Below are 19,761 nucleotides of genomic sequence, written 5' to 3'. Positions count from 1 at the left end.
AAGCATCTTTCAGTGAATCTTTTACAGTTGATATTAACCATTCTGTTTCCTATGTTCGTTCCTGCCTCTGACTGTTTGTTTCTTTATCCCCACCCCTTGTGAGTGTTTTCTTTCTTTTTATTCTCTCTTGATCACTTTTTTTTTCCTGTCTCTGATTCTTTTACATCTTTATCTTTCTATCTATCTCTCTCATTCACTAAGTCTCCTTATACATTTCCTTTTCCTCTTAATCTCCATTGTTTTGCATTTTCTCTCCATATTTGTCTTTTTTCTGTCTCTCTCGCTCTTTCTCTTCATCTTCTTAGGTTTTTCTATCTCTTTAGCTTTTTTCTGTTTCTCCCCCTCCATCATTTTCTCTTCCTCTCTCTCCCTTTACAATGTCTGACCTCTAAAAGAACTACTCCCTATGTTCCACTGAACTGTTTTGCTGAAGAAATCACCCAGCTGGTTTTGGGTGGGTCTGAGTTAATGCAATATTTTTGCATTTGTGGCTAGATGTGTCCTGAGTTCTGATTACATTATCCCTTTAATGGGACAGTTCAATCTTGGACCAAAATGTACTAATGCCTTGTTTAAAGGACCAGTTTCCCCTACAGGTTCATTATTTTTTGTTAAAGATTTATTTCCCCTATTGTGCAAAATGGTATCTGTTTCACCTCTCTAGTTTTTCCCTGCAAAGCCAATTATTTTTTTTAATCTTTTTTAAAGCTGCGTATTTTATTCCTAAAAACGTAATGGTAACATTAGTAAACCTCAAAGAACCTTATATGAAAAGATTCAGATAAGACATTAGAGAGAAAAGGGAGGTGCAGGGGAGATGTCTCGAGTAAAATGTTAAATATGCTAAGTACTGGGTTACTGGCCTGGTCCATCTTCTCCTGGGAAACCAGATGTGATGTGAGCAAGAGAGAAAGCGGATGGAGAGAGAGGAGGGAAAGGGGGTCAAGGGGGAGACAGATGTGGAGGGAGAGAGTTAATAGGATAAGGAGCAAGTGAGGGGAGAGATGAATGATTTAGGGGAGAGAGAAAGATAAACACTGTTAAGTACATGTGCCATTTGTCGGTGTCACTGTGTCACCCTGTTGAGGAGAGACAGACTCCATGTCCATAGCTGCCTTCTGTCTGTGTTACTCAGCTCAAGTCCTTGTTCCTTTCCCTGTCTCCCAGGTGTGTGCCTACAGAATACAGAGAATGAAGGCTATCCATCTCCTGTGGTCATTCTGCCATTTATGAAGCATGGAGACCTGCACAGCTTCCTCCTGTATTCACGCCTGGGAGAGACCCCTGTGGTATGTGGTGAGCCCTGCAGCCCCCTCCATGCAGTGTGCTACTTATGGTATCTCCACACATGTAGGATATTGTCAGACAGCTGGTATTGTGTATCCTTCTCATACTGTATCTACCATTGTCCCATCCCTGAGCTAATCATCTATAACTGTACAGGCCCAGAGATGCCAGTGTTAATGTCCCCAAAGCTGTCCTGTCATAGAGGTGTGAGTCTCAGTGCCTCGTGAGCTGGTCTATCCTATCGCTGCCAGTCTCTATGCCCCCTGAGCTGTCCTTTTCTAGAGGTGCCATTCTCTGTCCTATCCTAGAAATGCCAGTCTCTTTGCCCCTGTACTGTTCTGGAGGTGCAAGTCTTTATACCCACGTCAGGTCTGTCCTTCTGCCCCAATTAAATAGCAAGGAAGTCTGTTGGGTTTTCCTAATGGGATTAGATCTCTCTCCCCCTATTGGAGTTAGAATCAGACAGCTATTTTCTAACCCTAAGACATGACATTTTGCTCCCTCTCTCAGTTCCTTCCCACACAGACATTGGTGAAGTTTATGACGGACATAGCAAGCGGCATGGATTACCTGAGCAGCAAAAACTTCATCCACAGAGACCTGGCAGCACGAAACTGCATGTGAGTCCCGGGAGCAGCTGGGGAGCAGGTCCACTTTCATGTGTACTCTGCCTTTGTCACTCTGAAGGGATGGGGTATAGGCACTATAGGATTCAGATCCATGCAGTCAATCTCACCACGTGGTGGGAGGGACAAATGTGATGTGCCATAGCTCCCTTCTGTCTATACATACCTTTCTGTGACATTTCCATTCTTATGATAGGGGTGAGTGACTCTTTCCCCCCTTACTAAGTGTCCTCTCTCACTCTCTGCTTCTCCCTTTTTTCTTTCGTTACTCTTTTTCTCTCTTGCTTTGACTCACACCCCCTCTCTTCACCCTCATACTGTCCTCCCCTCTCAGTCTCTGCTTCTTGCACTTGCTGTGCTCTTGTTTTTTCTCTCCCTATCTCACGCACTCTTCTCCCTTTTTTGTTGCATTTTCCCTCCGTGCTTTTTTGTCCCTCTCTTTCTACTCGCTCCTGCTGCTTTCTCTCCGTCTCTACCTCCCCCCTCTTGTTGGTTTTTCTCATTTCTGTACTTCTTTTGTTGTGTTTTCTCTCTGCCTCTTTCTCTCTTCTCCCTGTTGCTGCATGCTTTCTCTTTTTCTATCTTCTCTCTTTTACTGCATTTTCTCCCTCTCTCTCTCCCTCTTTTTCACCATATAAGATATACTGTAGGGGCGGTATCACAAAAATTGTGTGGTGCTCTAAAAGCCTTAGGCCAAAATGCTTGATTAGCTCACAATATCAAACAGTCCTCAGATGGAATCCCGCTCTGGTATCATAATAATTTTAAATACACCTCCAGAAGAACATCAAAGTCCCACAAATATTCGAATTAGCTGGAATAATTGCTATAAGTGGTGTATAAAATGAAAGCCAAGAACTCACTTTGTGTGCAGCGTCCTGATGAATAAATACCTTCGTCCTGGGGTATGAGGTGTGTTTCCGTTTTCACAGCATACATGAGAAGAATTGAAGAAAACCGAGCACCACTTCCAAGCAGGTAGAAATTAGTCAGGCAGAGAGCGTACCCATGATGAACAAATTATCACATTTCTTGGATCATATAAAAAAGCAGCATATTAGGGCAAGAAAACCCACACCTACGCGTTTCGAGCATTAGCTCTTTATCAAGGTGAAGAAAATATTACTCACCGGGGTGTATAAGTACCTGTTCTGTGCACTCCAATACCGCGGGAGCTGTGACGTGGGAGCTGTGACATCAGCGCGCAGAGGCAGAGAATAACAATAGCAAAACTTTATTAACACAAAACATAAAAACACTAAAACTACGGCTGAGAAAATGCTTATTGGGGTTAAAAACTATGACAAATAACAGAAAATAGGTCAAATTAATTAACTAACATTCAAAATTATAAGCAATGATAATAAACATTCAATACAAGCAATTCCCTGACGAAACATTATATCGCTTTGTGTAAATCACAGCAACATGACTGATAAGTCAAGGAGACAAAGATAGCAAGTATGCTTGTAAAAAGAATAGTATATGTGCTTAAGTATACCGATAATAGCAAAAAGAAAGAATGATTGAGTGAGCTATATAAAAATAAATGGAAAATAATATATAAACTTTAATAATTAATAATATAACGATATCATTACTTAAGTGATATTTACATTGATCATTTTGCCAGAATTAAATAATCTCTTAAATCTATTTAAATAGCTCCAAGGAAAATTGGATAGTCCTGAAAGAACAAACAGTAATATTAATATTTGCATACATGTATAACTCCTAACTATAAATGATCAAGCAATAAATGTATGCATGTGTAAATGGAGACCATCAATGTAGGAACGGACCAAGATCCCAGTCTGACTTTAAGCCTTGGGGTAATCTAGTCTTTAAAGTAAAAATCCAAAAAAGATCACTTTTGTCCAATATTTTTGTTCTATTGCCTCCTCTAACAGGATTTGGAATATGTTCAATGCCCATAGAAGTAAATGAGTCTTCACTGCCCAGACTACAGTTTGAGAAATGTTGTGAAACTGGATGAGTGAGATCATTTTTACTAATGAGGCACAAGTGCTCCATAATGCGGACCTTTAGGGCCCTGTGGTTCGACCCATATATTGTTTACCACATCCGCAGTTTAATAAATAAATTACGAATGTGGTATTACAATTGATGAAGGATTTGATTTGGATTTTGGATCTAGTGACACTAGAGGTAAATTGTGTGACTGCTAAGCATTTAGATACCCCAATAAGCATTTTCTCAGTCTTCAGTGTTTTTATGTTGTGTGTTAATAAAGTTTTGCTATTGTCATTCTCTGCCTCTGCGCGCTGATGTCACAGCTCCCGCGTCAATTTTGACACTCCAAGAAGGAGACGGGATTGGAGGTTACAGTGCACAGAGCAGGTACTTACAGCCATACCCCGCATTAATGTATGCAATGGGACCGGAGCATGTATGTAAAGCAAAAGTGTGCTTAAAGTGAAGCTCTACCTTTTCCCCACTTATCGATGCATGTACTGTACTGCAATCGTCATCTACGTGCATAACTGATGTAAATAACGCATGTGTAACAGGCTCTATAGTCTCCCTGCTTGCGCACAGCTTCGGTACAGGTAGGGAGCCGGTATTGCTGTTCAGGACGTGCTGACAGGCGCATGTGCGAGCTGCCGTTTGCCTATTGGGCGGTATGTCCTTACTTGTGAGTGTACTTAAAGTGAGTGTCCTTAAACCGGGGTATGCCTGTATACACCCCGGTGAGTAATATTTTCTTCACCTTGATAAAGAGCTAATGCTCGAAACGCGTAGGTGTGGGCTTTCTTGCCCTAATATGCTGCTTTTTTTTTATATGATCCAATATTTTTGATTATTTTTTCATCATGGGTACTCTCTCTGCCTGACTAATTTCTACCTGCTTGGAAGTGGTGCTCGGTTTTCTTCAATTCTTCTCTTCTAAGATATAGGGGCCTATACACTAAGCGCTGATAAAAAAAAAATCTCTGTACTGTATAAATTGCCATTTTATACAGTGTTGCTATCACGTTATGCATAAAGCCCAGAATACCAGTGATAGAAACATTTGCTAAACTGGCGAGTAGCCGGCGACGTCCTGATTGCCTCGCTGAAAAGGACTCACCCGGCGATTTCTTTCTGCAGCAGGGTGAGTCCCTGCGCAAATCTCTCCAGAGATCTAACATTTTTAATATAAAATGTTATACTAGTGTATTGTAGCAGGGGGTCTCCGGAGCATAACCACATTGATTTGGGGTCCGAGGACCCCTGCTTCCCGAGATACAGGCCCCGTTATGGGGTTCCGGTATCACCTATGCATTTTATTCCCACAGTCACGTGACGTGGGACATTTAAATACATAGGAGATACTGGCACCCCATAACGGGGCCTGTATCTCGGGAAGCAGGAGGTCCCCGGACCTTAAATCAACGCGGTTCTGCTAAGGAGACCCCCTGCTGCAATACACTAGTATTAATACCCCAATAAAAAATGAAACAAATTTGTTACCGTAGATGAAGCGTTTTGATTTCAACCTCGGTGACCCCCTGCTTCCCGAGTAACAGGAGTTACAGACCCTGGTAGGGGGCATCGGGTGGCGGTATCGCCGCCATTTTTAAATCATCCGCACCACGTGACCGGGGGATTTAAATAATGGAGATACCGGCACCCCATATCTGGGCCTGTAACTCGTGAAGCAGGGGGTCCCCAAGACTGAAATCAATGCGTTCATCTCAGGAGACCCCCTGCTTCCGCACACTATTAATACAAATTACATGAAAGCAGCTTCATTACTTTAGCAGATAGTCGCAAAGGCAATTAAGGGGTTAAGGCACAATAGCAGGTTTATTGAGGGCTGAGGGGGTGAGTAATTGGCAAAATAACTATTATCCATATATGGATAATAGCTCATTTGCCCATTATTAAAACAAACATTAGCCAGCCAGCATAAATAAACTAAATAAACCTTTCTACTTAGCCCTGTCATCATGAAGGGCATCCTCGTCAGCATACTGCAGGTCCATGTCCTCCGATGCCAGCAAGAATACATGAAAAAATACAATGTAATGGTCTTTAACCCCTTAATCACCTTAGCGGTTAATAACCGCTATAGTAATTAAGTGGTTAACCCACCCTCCCCCGCTACCCACCGGGAAGCCTAACCACCCACCCCGGGACCACTAGTCACACCCTGTACCCATTGATTGGCATAGTGGTACATCATGCCCGTATAATATGGGCATGATAAGCCACTATAGCAGCCAATGGTCACCCTAATCAAAAAGCATGAATGACAAAAATACACAATAATAAAACATATACACAAGCACCTAAATACCGCAATTCAATAAATAAAAGCATTAGCCAACAAATCAATTAATTAATTAATTAATTTTAAACAATAGACAACAAAACAATAAATTCATTTTAACCAGTAGCCAACAAATCAATTAATTCATAAATTCATAATTCATAAAACCAGTAGCCAACACAAAAAATGTTGTAATAAAAACAATAAACAATAGGAAAATGAAATCAAAACAAACCATCCAAATTACAAACAATTTAAGCAAAACAATAAACAGACAAATAATAAACAACAATCAATAGAAAAAAGGCTATTGCCAAAACAATGCATTGACTGTTACTGTATTTATCTGTACCCTAAACGGGCACAGATTAATACATTATCAGCAATGGGCAATGAAAAACATAAAAATAAAATAAAAAAATGAACAAACTTGAATGTATATAGATGTAATTTTTTTCCAATATTTTTCTTACCTATAGAAGCGTTGACCCTCCGAATCCCGGCGTTTCAGGAAGCTCTCGTACCCCGATGTCATCAAAGTCAATCCAACGCCATCCACCTTGAAGATCCAGAACAGGTAGCAAAATTCTTCTTTCTTTTATCTTCTATCACCTATCTTCAACTGTCATTATTTCTTAATTTTCTTTAATCTTCTATCTTCATCTGTCAATTCATAACCCCATGGTAAATCCACAACACAATGTTGTCTCGTCGGTTTCTTGAGGTAAAATGAGACATCAAAGCCTTATATTTGACCTGTGACATAACATTTTCAGGTCAGATGGTACAGCTCCAATCTGATTGGACGCTTTATCATGTGCCCGCCTCTTTTTTTTTTTTTTTTGGTGAAGGATATGACGTCATCTCCAAGGAAGGTACGTCACATCCTTCAAACCACATGACAAAAGGATGTGACATCATCCCTTAAAGTGACGTCAAATCCTTTAGAACTAATGTAACCTATCATACAGTATGGTACAGCAACCAATGTGATTGTCTTCAATCCCATTGGCTGTAATACCATGTGATATAGTAGCCATGTGGTTTGAAGGATGTGACGTACCTCCCTTGGTGATGACGTCACATCCTTAACCAAAAACAAAAAAGAGGCAGGCACATGATACAGCGTCTAATCAGATTGGAGCTGGACCATCTGGCCTGAAAATGTGACGTCGCAGGCCATATATAAGGCCTTGGCGTCTCTTTTTACCTCAAAATGCCGACGAGGCAACATCGTGTTGTTTTACCATGGGGTTATGGATTGACAGATGTAGATAGAAGATTAAAGAAATAATAACAGATGAAGAGAGAAGAAGGTGATAGAAGATAAAAGAAAGAAGACTTTAGTTACCTGTTCTGGACCTTCAAGGTGGATGGCGTTGGATTGACTTTGATGTCGCGGTACGAGAGCTTCCTTATATGCCGGGATCTGGTGGGCCAACGTTTCAAAAGGTAAGAAAAAAATTGAATATATGTAGATGTAGTTTTTTTATTTTTATGTTGTTCATTGCTTATTGACCGATGATGTATTCGTCTGTGCCCCTATAGGCTACAGATAAATACAGTGACAGACAATGCTTTTTTGGCAAATGCTTGTTTTCAATTGATAGGAAAAAATAACTATTTCTGTTTATTGTTTGGATTAATTGTTTGTAATTTTGATGACTTGTTTTTATTTATTTTTCCGATTGTTTAGCATTTTTATTTAAATATTTCTTTTGTTGGCTTCTGGTTTTAATTGATGAATGGGCTATTGGTTTTATTAATTAATTGATTTGTTGGCTATTGTTGTTATTTATTGAATTGTGGTGTTTAGGTGCTTGTAATACATTGGGATGATGTTTTAGCAGGGAAAATGTAGAAGATAAATGGGCAGTCTTTAAAACATTGTTAGAAAAGCACACTTATCAGTTATACCCTTGGGTAATAAGTATAAAAGAAATAAGTTAAAACCAATGTGGCTAAATAAACAGGTAGGGGAGGAAATGGACAAGAAGAGGAAGGCGTTTAGATTCTTTAAGTCAGAAGGGACAGAGACATCGTATCAGAATTATAAGGAATGTAACAAAAATTGCAAAAGGGCAATCAAATTAGCAAAAATGGATAATGAAAAAAGGATTGCAATAGAAAGTAAGATCAACCCCAAAAAGTTCTTTAAGTACCTTAATAACAAAAACGAGAAAAGCAAATACTGTATTGGACCCTTTCAGTGTGAGATGGGCAGGCAGATTGTTGGAGATAAGGAAAAAGCAGAGGTATTAAACAAATTCTTTGCCTCTGTGTTTACCAGGGAAGAATCATGTTCAATAGCAGTGCCGCAGGAGGAAGCCACAATCTCCATATTAATGAACAATTGGTTAACTGAGGAAGAAGTTCATAAGCGGCTTTTAAAATATTAAAGTAAATAAGGCACCTGGCCCCGGTGACATACATCCAAGAGTTCTCAAGGAGTTAACTTCAGTAATAGCATTACATTTAATATTCAAGGATTCCTATTTCCACAAGCTCAGTACAACAAGATTGGCGTAAAGTAGATGTGGTGCCTATATTTAAAAAGGGAGCTAGATCACAACCGGGGAATTACAGACCTGTGGGCCTTACTTCAATAGTGGGGAAACTACTTGAAGGTTTAATACGGGATAATATTCAGGAATACCTAATGGAAAACAAAATTATTAGTAATAGTCAGCATGGATTTATGAAGGATAGATCATAAACCTTATTTGTTTCTTTGAGGAGGTAAGTAGGAATTTAGACAGGCTAATGCAGTTGATTTCGTCTACTTAGATTTTGCAAAGGCTTTTGATACGGTTCCACACAAGAGGTTGGTGTACAAAATAAAGCAAATTTGACTCACTAATAATGTATGCACCTGGATTGAAAACTGGTTGAAGAATAGACAACAGAGGGTTGTCATAAATGGAACTTTTTCAGGTTGGGCTGAAGTCGTGAGTGGAGTACCTCAGGGATCGGTACTGGGACCCCTGCTTTTTAACTTGTTTATTAATGACCTTGATTTTGGCATCGAGAGCAAAGTCTCCATCTTTGCTAATGGTACTAAATTGTGTAAGGTAATAGAATCAGAGCAGGATGTAATTTCTCTCCAAAAGGACTTGGAGAGACTGGAAACGTGGGCAGGTAAATGGCAGATGAGGTTTAATACAGATACATGTAAGGTTATGCATTTGGGATACATATAAACAGGCGCCTTACAAATTAAATGGGGATACATTGGGGAAATCCTTGATGGAGAAGGATTTAGGAGTGCTTGTAGACAACAGGCTTAATAATAGTGCCCAAAGTCATGCAGTAGCTGCAAAGGCAAAAAAGATCCTACAGTATCTTGCATTAAACGGACAATGAATGGAAGGGAAGTAAACATAAATTATGTCCCTTTACAAAGCATTAGTAAGACCACACCTTGAATATGGAGTACAATTTTGGGCACACTCCTTAGAAAAGACATTCTGGAACTAGAGAGAGTGCAGAGAAGAGCCACCAAATTAATAAAGGGGATGGACAATGTAACTTATGAGGAGAGGCTAGCTAAATTAGATTTATTTATATTAGAAAAGAGGCATCTAAGAGGGGATATGATAACTATATACAAATATATTCGGGGACAGTACAAGGAGCTTTCAAATTAACTATTCATCCCACGGGCAGTACAAAGGACTCGGGGGCATCCGTTTAGGTTGGAGGAAAGGAGATTTCACCAGCAACAAAGGAAAGGGTTCTTTACAGTAAGGGCAGTTAAAATGTGGAATTCATTACCCAATGAGACTGTGACGGCAGATACAATACATTTGTTCAAAAAAAGGTTGGACATCTTTTTTTTTTAGAAAATAAAGGTATACAGAGATATACCAAATAAGTAAACATGGGAAGAATGTTGATGCAGGGATTAATCTTATTGCCAATTCTTGGAGTCAGGAAGGAATTTATGAGATATCATTGGCTGATGTGACTCTGGGGTTTTTTATTTGTCTTCCTCTGGATCAATAAGTAAGTATAGATATACTGTAGGATAAAGTATCTGTTGCCTAAATTTAGCATAGGTTGAACTTGATGGACGTACGTCTTTTTTCAACCTCAACTACTCTGTAACTAATGCATGGGATTCATGCCGGGGTCTCCAGTGCTCATATTAATGGGAATCAGCTTCAGAGACTCCCGGCATCAATCAGATGCAGGAAAAGCGCATTTTTCTTTCTAAGTCCCCTCTCGCCGCTTCTCTGCAGCTTCTCACCACCTTCCTGCCAACTTTTCCTGGTGGGACGATTTTGAGAGGAAATCTCTAATCAAGAGCCTCGATAAGCTAATCGGGGCTACTAGAAAAACACAAGTTTAAAAACCTGCCGATAAGTGGCTTATTTCCGCTCGTTTGGTGATTTTTTTTTTCTTGGGAATTTTTTTTGCCGAAAACGGCTTTTATCGCAGACTTATTGGGGCCTACTGAATTGCTGTAGGCTTTTTTGGCGATAAGGAGGCGATAAGTAGCTTATCTCTGCTTAGTGCATAGGCCCCATAATTGGCAAATGTTTCAAAGGTTTTTTTTTGTTTTCCTTCCTTTGTATCAATATAAATATAGGACGAGTATCTCAGCCGATTAAATTTAATATAGGTTGAACTCGATAAACATGTCTTTTTTTCAACCTCATCTACTATGTAACTCTATTTTCTCCATCTTGTTGCATTCTTCTCCCTCTTGTTGTGTTCCCTCTATCTTCTCCCTCTAGCTGCATTCTCCCTCTCTTCTCCCTGTGTTGCATTCTCCCTCTCTTCACCATTTTGTTCTGTTCTCCCTTTGTGCTCTCGCTACATTTTTCCTCTCTCTTTCTGAGTTCCTCCTCTCTCTTCTCCCTCTTACTTCATTCTCTCTTTCCCCCCTATTGCTGCATTTTCTCACGCTGTTTCTCCCCATTCAGGCTGAATGAGAACATGAACGTCTGCGTGGCTGATTTCGGCCTCTCCAAGAAGATCTATAATGGCGACTATTACCGGCAAGGCCGGATCGCCAAGATGCCAGTGAAATGGATTGCAATAGAGAGTCTGGCAGACAGAGTTTATACCACCAAGAGTGATGTGGTGAGTCTGTAGATACAACAGTGTCGAGGAACTCACTGCTACCCTCAATAAATGAGCCAGTACCTTATTACATAATGTCTGATATTTTGATATTTAATGGGTAAAAGATAAAATAGCAACAGTCCACACTCCAGAGGTCTTGAAAAGCATGTGAAGATCCTACATTAAACCTTCATATGTTTTCAAGACCTCTGGAGGGTGGACTGTTGCTGTTTTATCTGAATGCCACGATGTGTGGATATTTCGGCATCCAAGGCAGTTTGCAGTGTTTATGCTGTACATGACGTCATATGACCCCGCAGCGTCATTTGATGCAGCTCTAAGGTAGGGAGGGGGGCACGGGCGACGCAGTAGGGAAGACGGGGTCGCAGCACAAAAAGTTTGCACTCCCCTGGGCTAAGGGACTGATTCTATACAGCATGTGTCAAACCAGCCGATTGGGTTGACTTGTCCGAAATTTTTCATTGACCTCAATGGGGAATTGAGGGTGAAAATGGCCTGGTGAAAATGGCCTGATTGGCCACTTCGGCAAATATAGGATCGGCCCCTATGTGGTCAGACCCATGTGGGATCAAAGTAACCTAATGGCAGTGGCATATTTAATAGATTAAATGGTCAGTCCAATGTACAGTAGGAACAATGTAATAGATTAACGGGTCAGACCCATGTAGGATAGTACTGTAAACTGTTGTATAACCCTTCTTTGTCCCAACCTCAGTGGTCTTTTGGAGTCACCATGTGGGAAATTGCAACCCGCGGCCAGACACCTTACCCCGGGGTGGAGAACAGCGAAATCTACGACTACCTGAGACAGGGGAACCGGCTGAAGCAGCCTCCAGACTGCCTGGATGGACTGTGAGTTGCAAAAAAAACCGCGCCTTTGTAGCATATTAGTACAATTTTAGTGGCGTATTGGTCCTGGAGAAGTGTAGACTACTTGCAGGATATGATACCTTTTTAATGGACCAGCATGCGGGTTCTTCTTAGGTGAAACTTTAGCGTACAGATTAGTGCATGTGAAGAAGAGACCTGTGAGATTCAGAAAGCTTTGTAAAAATGAAGAGACCTGTGATTTTTGGAAAGTTTTGTACACGTAAATAAAAGAACTATAATGTTTAGAAAGCTCTGTAAACCCTGTTACATCTATGATGAACTCTCTTAATGCGCCATTAAAAGTTATAGCAACCTACATGGTATCTAATATAATAATAATAAGGATGAGTTCCAGCTAGCTGTGCTCTTAAGTTAAATATATGAGTTGTGCTCATCCTTGGATCTGGGGAGATTAGTATCTGTGTGTGGTGGCAACTTTATTACTCTTTGGCCCCCCATATATATCAAATTAATCCCCATTAAGGTTAAAGTAAATCTAGAAAAAAAGGCAAGGATCTAAAAGTCTGTGAGGTTTCACAGTAGATAGGGGAATAGGAGGGTAGATCAAGTGGTTTTTATCTGTCATCAATATCTATGTTCATATGTAAGTTTTGTGCTCTCTAATAAAAACAACAAATTGTGATTAGACCTTAGTCACCAGATATGAACGTTTTTTACACTATTTACGATAAGCTAGTACGCGTAACCTCCTCATGCTGGAAGCAGGGAGTGGGTGATGGGGTGGGTCATGGTCTATAGGTGCTCTGCTCTGTAGTGTATTTAGAATCATCTAGTGCTGTAGCTGTTGCAGACAGGATACTGGCCTGGTCTGACCCTACACTAGTACTCCTTGTGTTCTTCTGTAACTTGTGCTGTTGTCCCCTCTTCAGGTATGAGCTGATGTCTAGCTGTTGGCTGCTGAATTCCAAGGAGCGCCTGTCCTTTGAGACCCTCCACGGAGAGCTAGAGAGGATCCTCAAAAACCTCCCACCGGTCAAGGACGCCGAAGAGATCCTTTATGTCAACATGGAAGACACTTGCTCCCCCTACTCTGATGATGATGAGGAACTAGGAGCAGTGGGAGGCGTGGATGCCAAGGATTTTGATGACCTCTTTTTGAAAGCCGGATCAGTCACTGCAGAAGTTCATCAGTCAGGGAATTCTAACCGTTATGTCATGTGCCCAGCCCACGAGACTACCAGGCTCCTGGGGGTAGCGGCATCTGTGGAACATCCACCCTTCATTTCTGCCATAGAAGAGGGGACTTTGGAGGAAAGGGTAACTTCTGAAGGATCCAGACAATGACCATAAATGGACTAATGCATGAAGAATCTGCTCAGAGGAGGCTGTGAATCTCAATATGGCATGCTTAACACATTATCCGTGGCCTCTAATCTTCCCTTAGAAAACTACCTTCTCAATCTATGCTCCAACCATTCCTGCTCCTTTACGTGGCATTAATCATATGGGAAACCTACTCTTCAGTAAAATCCTCCATTGGTCTTCCATCTTGATGGCTCTCCTTTCCACTGTATTTAGTAGTCCATCATTGTTAAAAGATGACTACATATCCCAGAGTGCCTTGGGAATGTGATCTTAGAGATATGTGACCAAAGACCAGATGGGCGTCCCATACATCATGACCAGTACTTCAGTTGATTTCCTATAACTCCTCTTGCAGTGATGTAGCCGTGATGAGCATTGTATATTGTGGTACGGATATTAGACTATTTAAATGACTTTGTTCTTACGATGGGACGAACAGGAGTGCAGCATAAAAATATAGAACATTCCTATTTTACACTCCATGAACTCGGATAAAAAGAATTGCAAGAATCCAGGACAATTCTGGAGTGGAGGTTCTTAAAGGAACTGTCTCAGAGTCCTTCACTTTCTTTCTGACCCCATTAAGAGGAGATGTTTGAATTCGGTTTTCTCTGAATGGTTTCAATTTCAATTCCAGTGGGAATTTAAAAGTTAGACCAACGTAGGACCAAAGTGAGCTAATGATTGTGATACGAAAGGGTCAGTCCCATGTAGGTCAAAAGTGAGCTAACGACAATGATGCATTTAATGGGTTAAATGGTCAGCCCTAGGTACTGTAGGACCGAGGTGCCCTAACAGTGATGTGTATAAAGAGTCAGTCCCATTTAGGACCAAGTGACCTAATGACTGTAACATGTCTCATGGGTTAAATGTGTATGATTAGTGGGTTAAGCAGTCGATACCTTTAAATAATTTCGGAAAGGTCTCTGGCAAATGTATGTAAGTTGAGATTTTGGAGTTTGTTTTAGTTCTTTTATCTACCTGCCTTGTGTGTATTTTAATTGCATGTGAGGAATCCTTCGGTTAGACTGTCTGGTCTTCTGACAGAGAGGGTGTGAGCGTAAATCTGATTGCATTATCATGGATGTGGTGGGAAAGGATTCACAATAACCATCCATCAATCACTAAGATTTAACCCATTAAACATGTCCCTGGCATTAATGTACTTTAGTCATTTTCAGGATGACTACTTACAGTAAGTAAAACTGACCTTGCATCCAAGGGACACAGACTTCGTAACCAGTTTCTTGGACATGCACGACCAAGTGAAGGAATAGCTGAGAGGTGTGCACACGGAACTCAAGCAGGGAAGAATTCACTTCCACTATAAAGACCAGTATTATTTTTTTAAGTTACAAAAGACGCACATTTGCACTATAATGTATGTATCTGCTTTTTGCCATAATAATAATCGCTTGCATTTCTCTGATGAAGGGCACCAGCAAAAAGGTACATTTCATATATACTTTTGATATTGTTTGTTGAGAAAGGGAAGCAGATCCCATCTGTCATTGTGTGCAGTAGGAGGAACACAATTAGTGTACCACAGAACCCCTCTGTCACACTATCACCTTGTTGTGGGGGATCTGACTTAGTGAGCCATAAGTCTTTTCCATACCTTCTATTACCCTACAATGGAACGGACAGACCCTGTAGGACACAGGCCCCCTTTGTCTCTGTCACTGTGTCGGTTTGCAATGGGAAGGACACAGTAAATCAGAAGTCCCTTCTGTCGAACAGGGAACAGCTGTGCACTGTGAAACCAGTTACATGACACTGCCATAAACCCGTGTGTCCCTTTCAACTGCAATAATCACTGTCACTTGTCCCCAGATTGTATCACTTTGTCCCATTGTTCAATAGAGTGTAACATCATAAAGAAAAAGGATCCTTATGTTCTGTATATTGTGACATGCCATTCAATGCACATGTAAAGTGTCTCTAAAGCAAAATGATTTGTCATGCATCTGCCACTTTCGATCCTTAGTGCGCTGTAAAAACAGAGCTTCCAATGCACAGAGCGTGTCACAGGTATGACCACGACCCACACACCTCCTTCTCCACTGCTCCCTCACCACAACAGGCCTGGTGAAATCCCAACAGCACTAGTGACCCGCTATTTGCCTGCTTTCTCAGGAGAGGGCGCCACTATGTACAGCTGGTGTGCAGTGGTCGAAGTGTGATGGTACTACAGGGTACAAAGTACCACTACTTTTTATTCACAACCCCACATTACCACTACTTTATTTTATATACAACCCCAGAGTACCACTGCTTTTTTATTTAAAGCCCCAGAATACCACTACCTTTTTGTATTTACATGCTTCCTTTTTAAACCCCATGCCAGGATGGCCTTTCTCAAGAACAAAAATGAGGTCAGAAGAGCATTGCCTCTGTGTTCAGCGGGTTTACAATTTCTTGCAATCTGTCACAGCACCAGTGCTTTTTTTTGTAATCCCTTCAGCCCACTGTTTCTAAGTATAGATGCACAGAAGTGGTGTGGCGCAGTGGCGAAACTACCATATGTGCGGCCTGATTGGCTGCACTAGGGCCCACCACCTTGAGGGCCCATTCTCCAAGCGCTGGAATGCGGTTTCGGAACCTAGTTTAGTAGACGGATCACAGTTCCGCCATTTCTAAAGACCACCCTCTCTGCACGCACCCTACCTGGGTCCTACCGGTGGTCCCTTACCAGGTGGCGGACGGACCCCAACCAAGGGGTCCTAACACAGAAGTTAAGCCCCAACGGAAGTCGGGCCCAACTTCCACAATCACTGACGGGGCGGGCTCCCTCCATAGAGAGAGAGGGGGGGCTTTAAAAAACAAACTTGCACCGGTGCCTAATTCCGAACCCGATGGGGTAAGATATATTTGTTAATGGTGCAATCACATAATTGTATACTGAAAAATCATGTTATAGTGGTTTAACCCATTCACTGCCAGTGGGCCTGCAATGCTTTGTGCACTCTTGAAAATGAACAGATGTCACTATATAACGATACTGAGTATCTACATAATCTCCCAACACAGTGAAAATAGTCTTCACTGTTTTAAAGATGGTGAGTATCTCTATATACACTGAGAAAGAACGTGCAGCGCTGTATAATTATGCTGAATATCTCTATACACTGATAATGAACATGCTGTACTGTAAAATGATGCTGAGTATCTCTTACACTTATGCACTTAAAGCCCCGATATTGAACATGATGTGCTGTATAATGCTGATGGGTATCTCTATACACCTTTACAGCAACAAAATGGACATACACTATCTCTGTTCATAGTTATTAATCGTGAAAATAGTTTTAATTCATTTTATGGGACTTAAGGGACATTTTGGGACAAAATGACATTTGCATTAACTCTAGGATTGTCAATATTTTAGAAACGTGTACAATCATTTTTATGAATGTATATACATGTTTTTGTATATGAAATGAAATATATATTTCTTGATATTTTTCTTTACACTTTGTGGATAGAAATGCCTAAACATTCAAATAAATGCTTATTTTTTAATCGAGAAATATTAATCTCTTCATCTGTCCGTTCTAACACTGTCTACTTTAATCAGCTGTTCTAAACAGTTCCACTGCTAGACAGACTAGTAACACATTTCTGAGTGTATCTTGCGTATCACAATTTATGCTGGAGGACTGTGAGATGGGCCAGCATTAGGGCAAGAGGAGCAAGGCCTTCGGGAGGGGCCCCACGCTCCCTCCTCTTGGGACCGGGATCCAACTTCTGCCCAACTGGAGGAGCATGTGGCCCCCGGACCAGCAGGATGCCTCTCACCCCAAGGTAAGTGTGTACTCCTCACCCAAAAGTGTGTATATTTTTTGGGGGGGGTTTTTGGAGAGGGGCCATACCTTCTCCAGAGCGGCTCTCCTCCTGCAGCATCATGTTGCCATGACAACGCAATGTCACACGTCGCTGTGACACTGCAGAAGGAGGGCCACTCTTCAAGGTAAGTACCTCCACCACTTTCACCGGACGTCAACGTGCCGCCTTGGGACCCGCACATCCCAATACTGGCCATAAGATGTGCGTCCCCAGTGCCACTAGGTAATATGATCTAGCATGGAGTGCTCTTTCAAATATTTTGTCTCTATTGCGGTGATATGATGGGTCATTTGAACATGCCTTTATAAAGAGACTGAATTTAGCCAAGTACTTTGCATCAATATATGTAACTGTTATTATGGAGCTGTTCTATGTAGCATAGTAAAAAACAGAAATTGTGAGGCGCTACTTATGAAGGTGAAAATGTATATATATAAATCAAAAATATTGTGATAAATTACAAAAGTGCTCAAATATAATGAAAACTGGCAAACTTTGTTGCTCAACCCTCTTAGGAGAAGATCCAATTATCTCCTATCTGGAATGGTGTGTAGAAACTTGTGGGGAGCGCAGGTATCACCATAAACATATTTTCAAAATGATCCAGAGGCGATCATAAAAGACATCCCAATGTTGCACTCAGCCTAATAAAACTTTAAACACAATATAGATGTTAGCCACTATGCGTGTAGCACTCACACCAGGGAGAAAGGTAGCAAAAAGGGAATGAAAAAACAATAAAATTTTATTTAAACTCTTCTATAAAAAGTGTTAAAAAAGTAGAGCAGTGATCTGCATAGTAAGGTGGAACTTCAATATGCTTAACCCATATGTAGCAGAAGGTGTATGTGGTAAGTATCACCTATCTATTTAGACCTCTTGTGTATAAGTATCAGGTCTCTAAAGCCACTTAAATATGGGAGGGTCTAGAATGTAATTCCTATAGATGGAACATACACAGTAAGCTGTGATTGCATACAGGCATACCCCGCATTAAAGTACGCAATGGGACCGGAGCATGTATGTAAAGCGAAAATGTACTTAAAGTGAAGCACTACCTTCTCCCACATATCGATGCATGTACTGTACTGCAATCGTCATATATGTGCATAACTGATGTAAATAACACATTTGTAACAGGCTCTATAGTCTCCCCGCTTGCGCACAGCTTCGGTACAGGTAGGGAGCCGGTATTGCTGTTCAGGACGTGCTGACAGGCGCATGCGCGAGCTGCCGTTTGTCTATTGGGCAATATGTCCTTACTCGCGAGTGTACTTAAAGTGAGTGTCCTTAAACCGGGGTATGCCTGTATATCAGTCCAATAATATACATTAACGGTTGTATTAAACAGGTCCTGATGTCGTTAACATACACAAAACCTCTATATCAAACAATCCTTAATAGGTAGCTATAGAGTGTCACAATATCCCTGAATAAATAGGGCAAAATTCCCTCTATCTCTGGGCAATGCAGCCGTCAATCCGGCTGTTCAGACACATACAATCAGCTCCTATTCAGCTAATTTGGCAATGCCTGCAGCAGTGTAACCGCAGCACTAGAAACAAAGTAACAAGATGACTCTAAATGTGGTCAAATTGTATCCATGCGGTGGTTAATATCATAACCAGAGCCGGTCATGCGTCTATCGTGAGATGAGTATGAAAAATACAACCGTGTATCCGTCTGTTTAGGCAGAATTCAGCATGCTCTACTTGGGGTTGTGCTCCGATCTGGCAGACATCATCAGTAAGAGCATCACCAACAAGCCTGACAGCTGTTTCGCGTTTTAAACCGGCGCTTCATCAAAGGGGAGGAGTGTTACTACGTTCACAGTTTCAGGGTTTAAATACCTCCTTTGGGGGCGGGTACCATGTGTAAATACATGAATATTCATTATGTCTGTCCCGTTTGTAGTGGCTATTTAAAGGGATATCCGTGTGTGTCTGATATATTAAAGTTGAATGAATAGTACATATTCAAACATATGGTGTCAGCTATAATAGGTACTATATAACAGTGTCCAAAACGGCCCATAAATCACATGATCCTATAAGGTATAAATGGTAGAGGCTACCATAAGAGGCAAACAAGATGTACATGGGCAAGATTAACCTGTTAGTGAGGAGTGTAGGAATGGAATCTACATCTTTGGATCGCCCAAAGGGGTCAATGCGATCCTGCTAGTAGTTAACATATGTTATACTGACTAACCTCACTGCTGTGTTCTCTTAGTATTTGAGTCAGATAAAAAGTGAAAAAATAAAGCCCTCATTAAGACCTAAGGGGCTCAATGTTTTGAGTTTGTAGATCTATTTACATTCTTTTTGGAGAAGTTGTTTGTTCCAATCTCCTTTACGTGGTCCTTGGGGGATTTTCTCAATACCTGCAAAATGCAGCACTTTGCAGTTCCCATTATGGATACCGTTTACATGTTTGGAG

General features: G+C 41.1%; 1 protein-coding gene across 2 annotated transcripts in view; it reads left to right on the top strand.

The window, feature by feature from the left end:
• The window catches only part of LOC142498662 (tyrosine-protein kinase receptor UFO-like), an 84,851-nt gene extending 67,856 nt beyond the window's left edge, over window positions 1-16,995 (top strand). For both annotated transcript variants that reach the window (XM_075606915.1, XM_075606914.1), the window contains exons 17-21: window positions 1,168-1,289; window positions 1,798-1,907; window positions 11,118-11,277; window positions 11,996-12,132; window positions 13,041-16,995. In XM_075606915.1, the coding sequence (XP_075463030.1) occupies window positions 1,168-1,289; window positions 1,798-1,907; window positions 11,118-11,277; window positions 11,996-12,132; window positions 13,041-13,455 (944 nt within the window). In that variant the 3' untranslated portion in view covers window positions 13,456-16,995. The remainder of the gene's footprint in view (window positions 1-1,167; window positions 1,290-1,797; window positions 1,908-11,117; window positions 11,278-11,995; window positions 12,133-13,040) is intronic.
• Window positions 16,996-19,761: the final 2,766 nt, after the last annotated feature.

This window comes from Ascaphus truei, chromosome 7 (assembly GCF_040206685.1).
Source record: "Ascaphus truei isolate aAscTru1 chromosome 7, aAscTru1.hap1, whole genome shotgun sequence".
Lineage (NCBI taxonomy): Eukaryota > Metazoa > Chordata > Amphibia > Anura > Ascaphidae > Ascaphus > Ascaphus truei.
The sequence above is the reverse complement of the archived record's forward strand: the minus strand, read 5'-3'. Positions and strand labels throughout refer to the sequence as shown.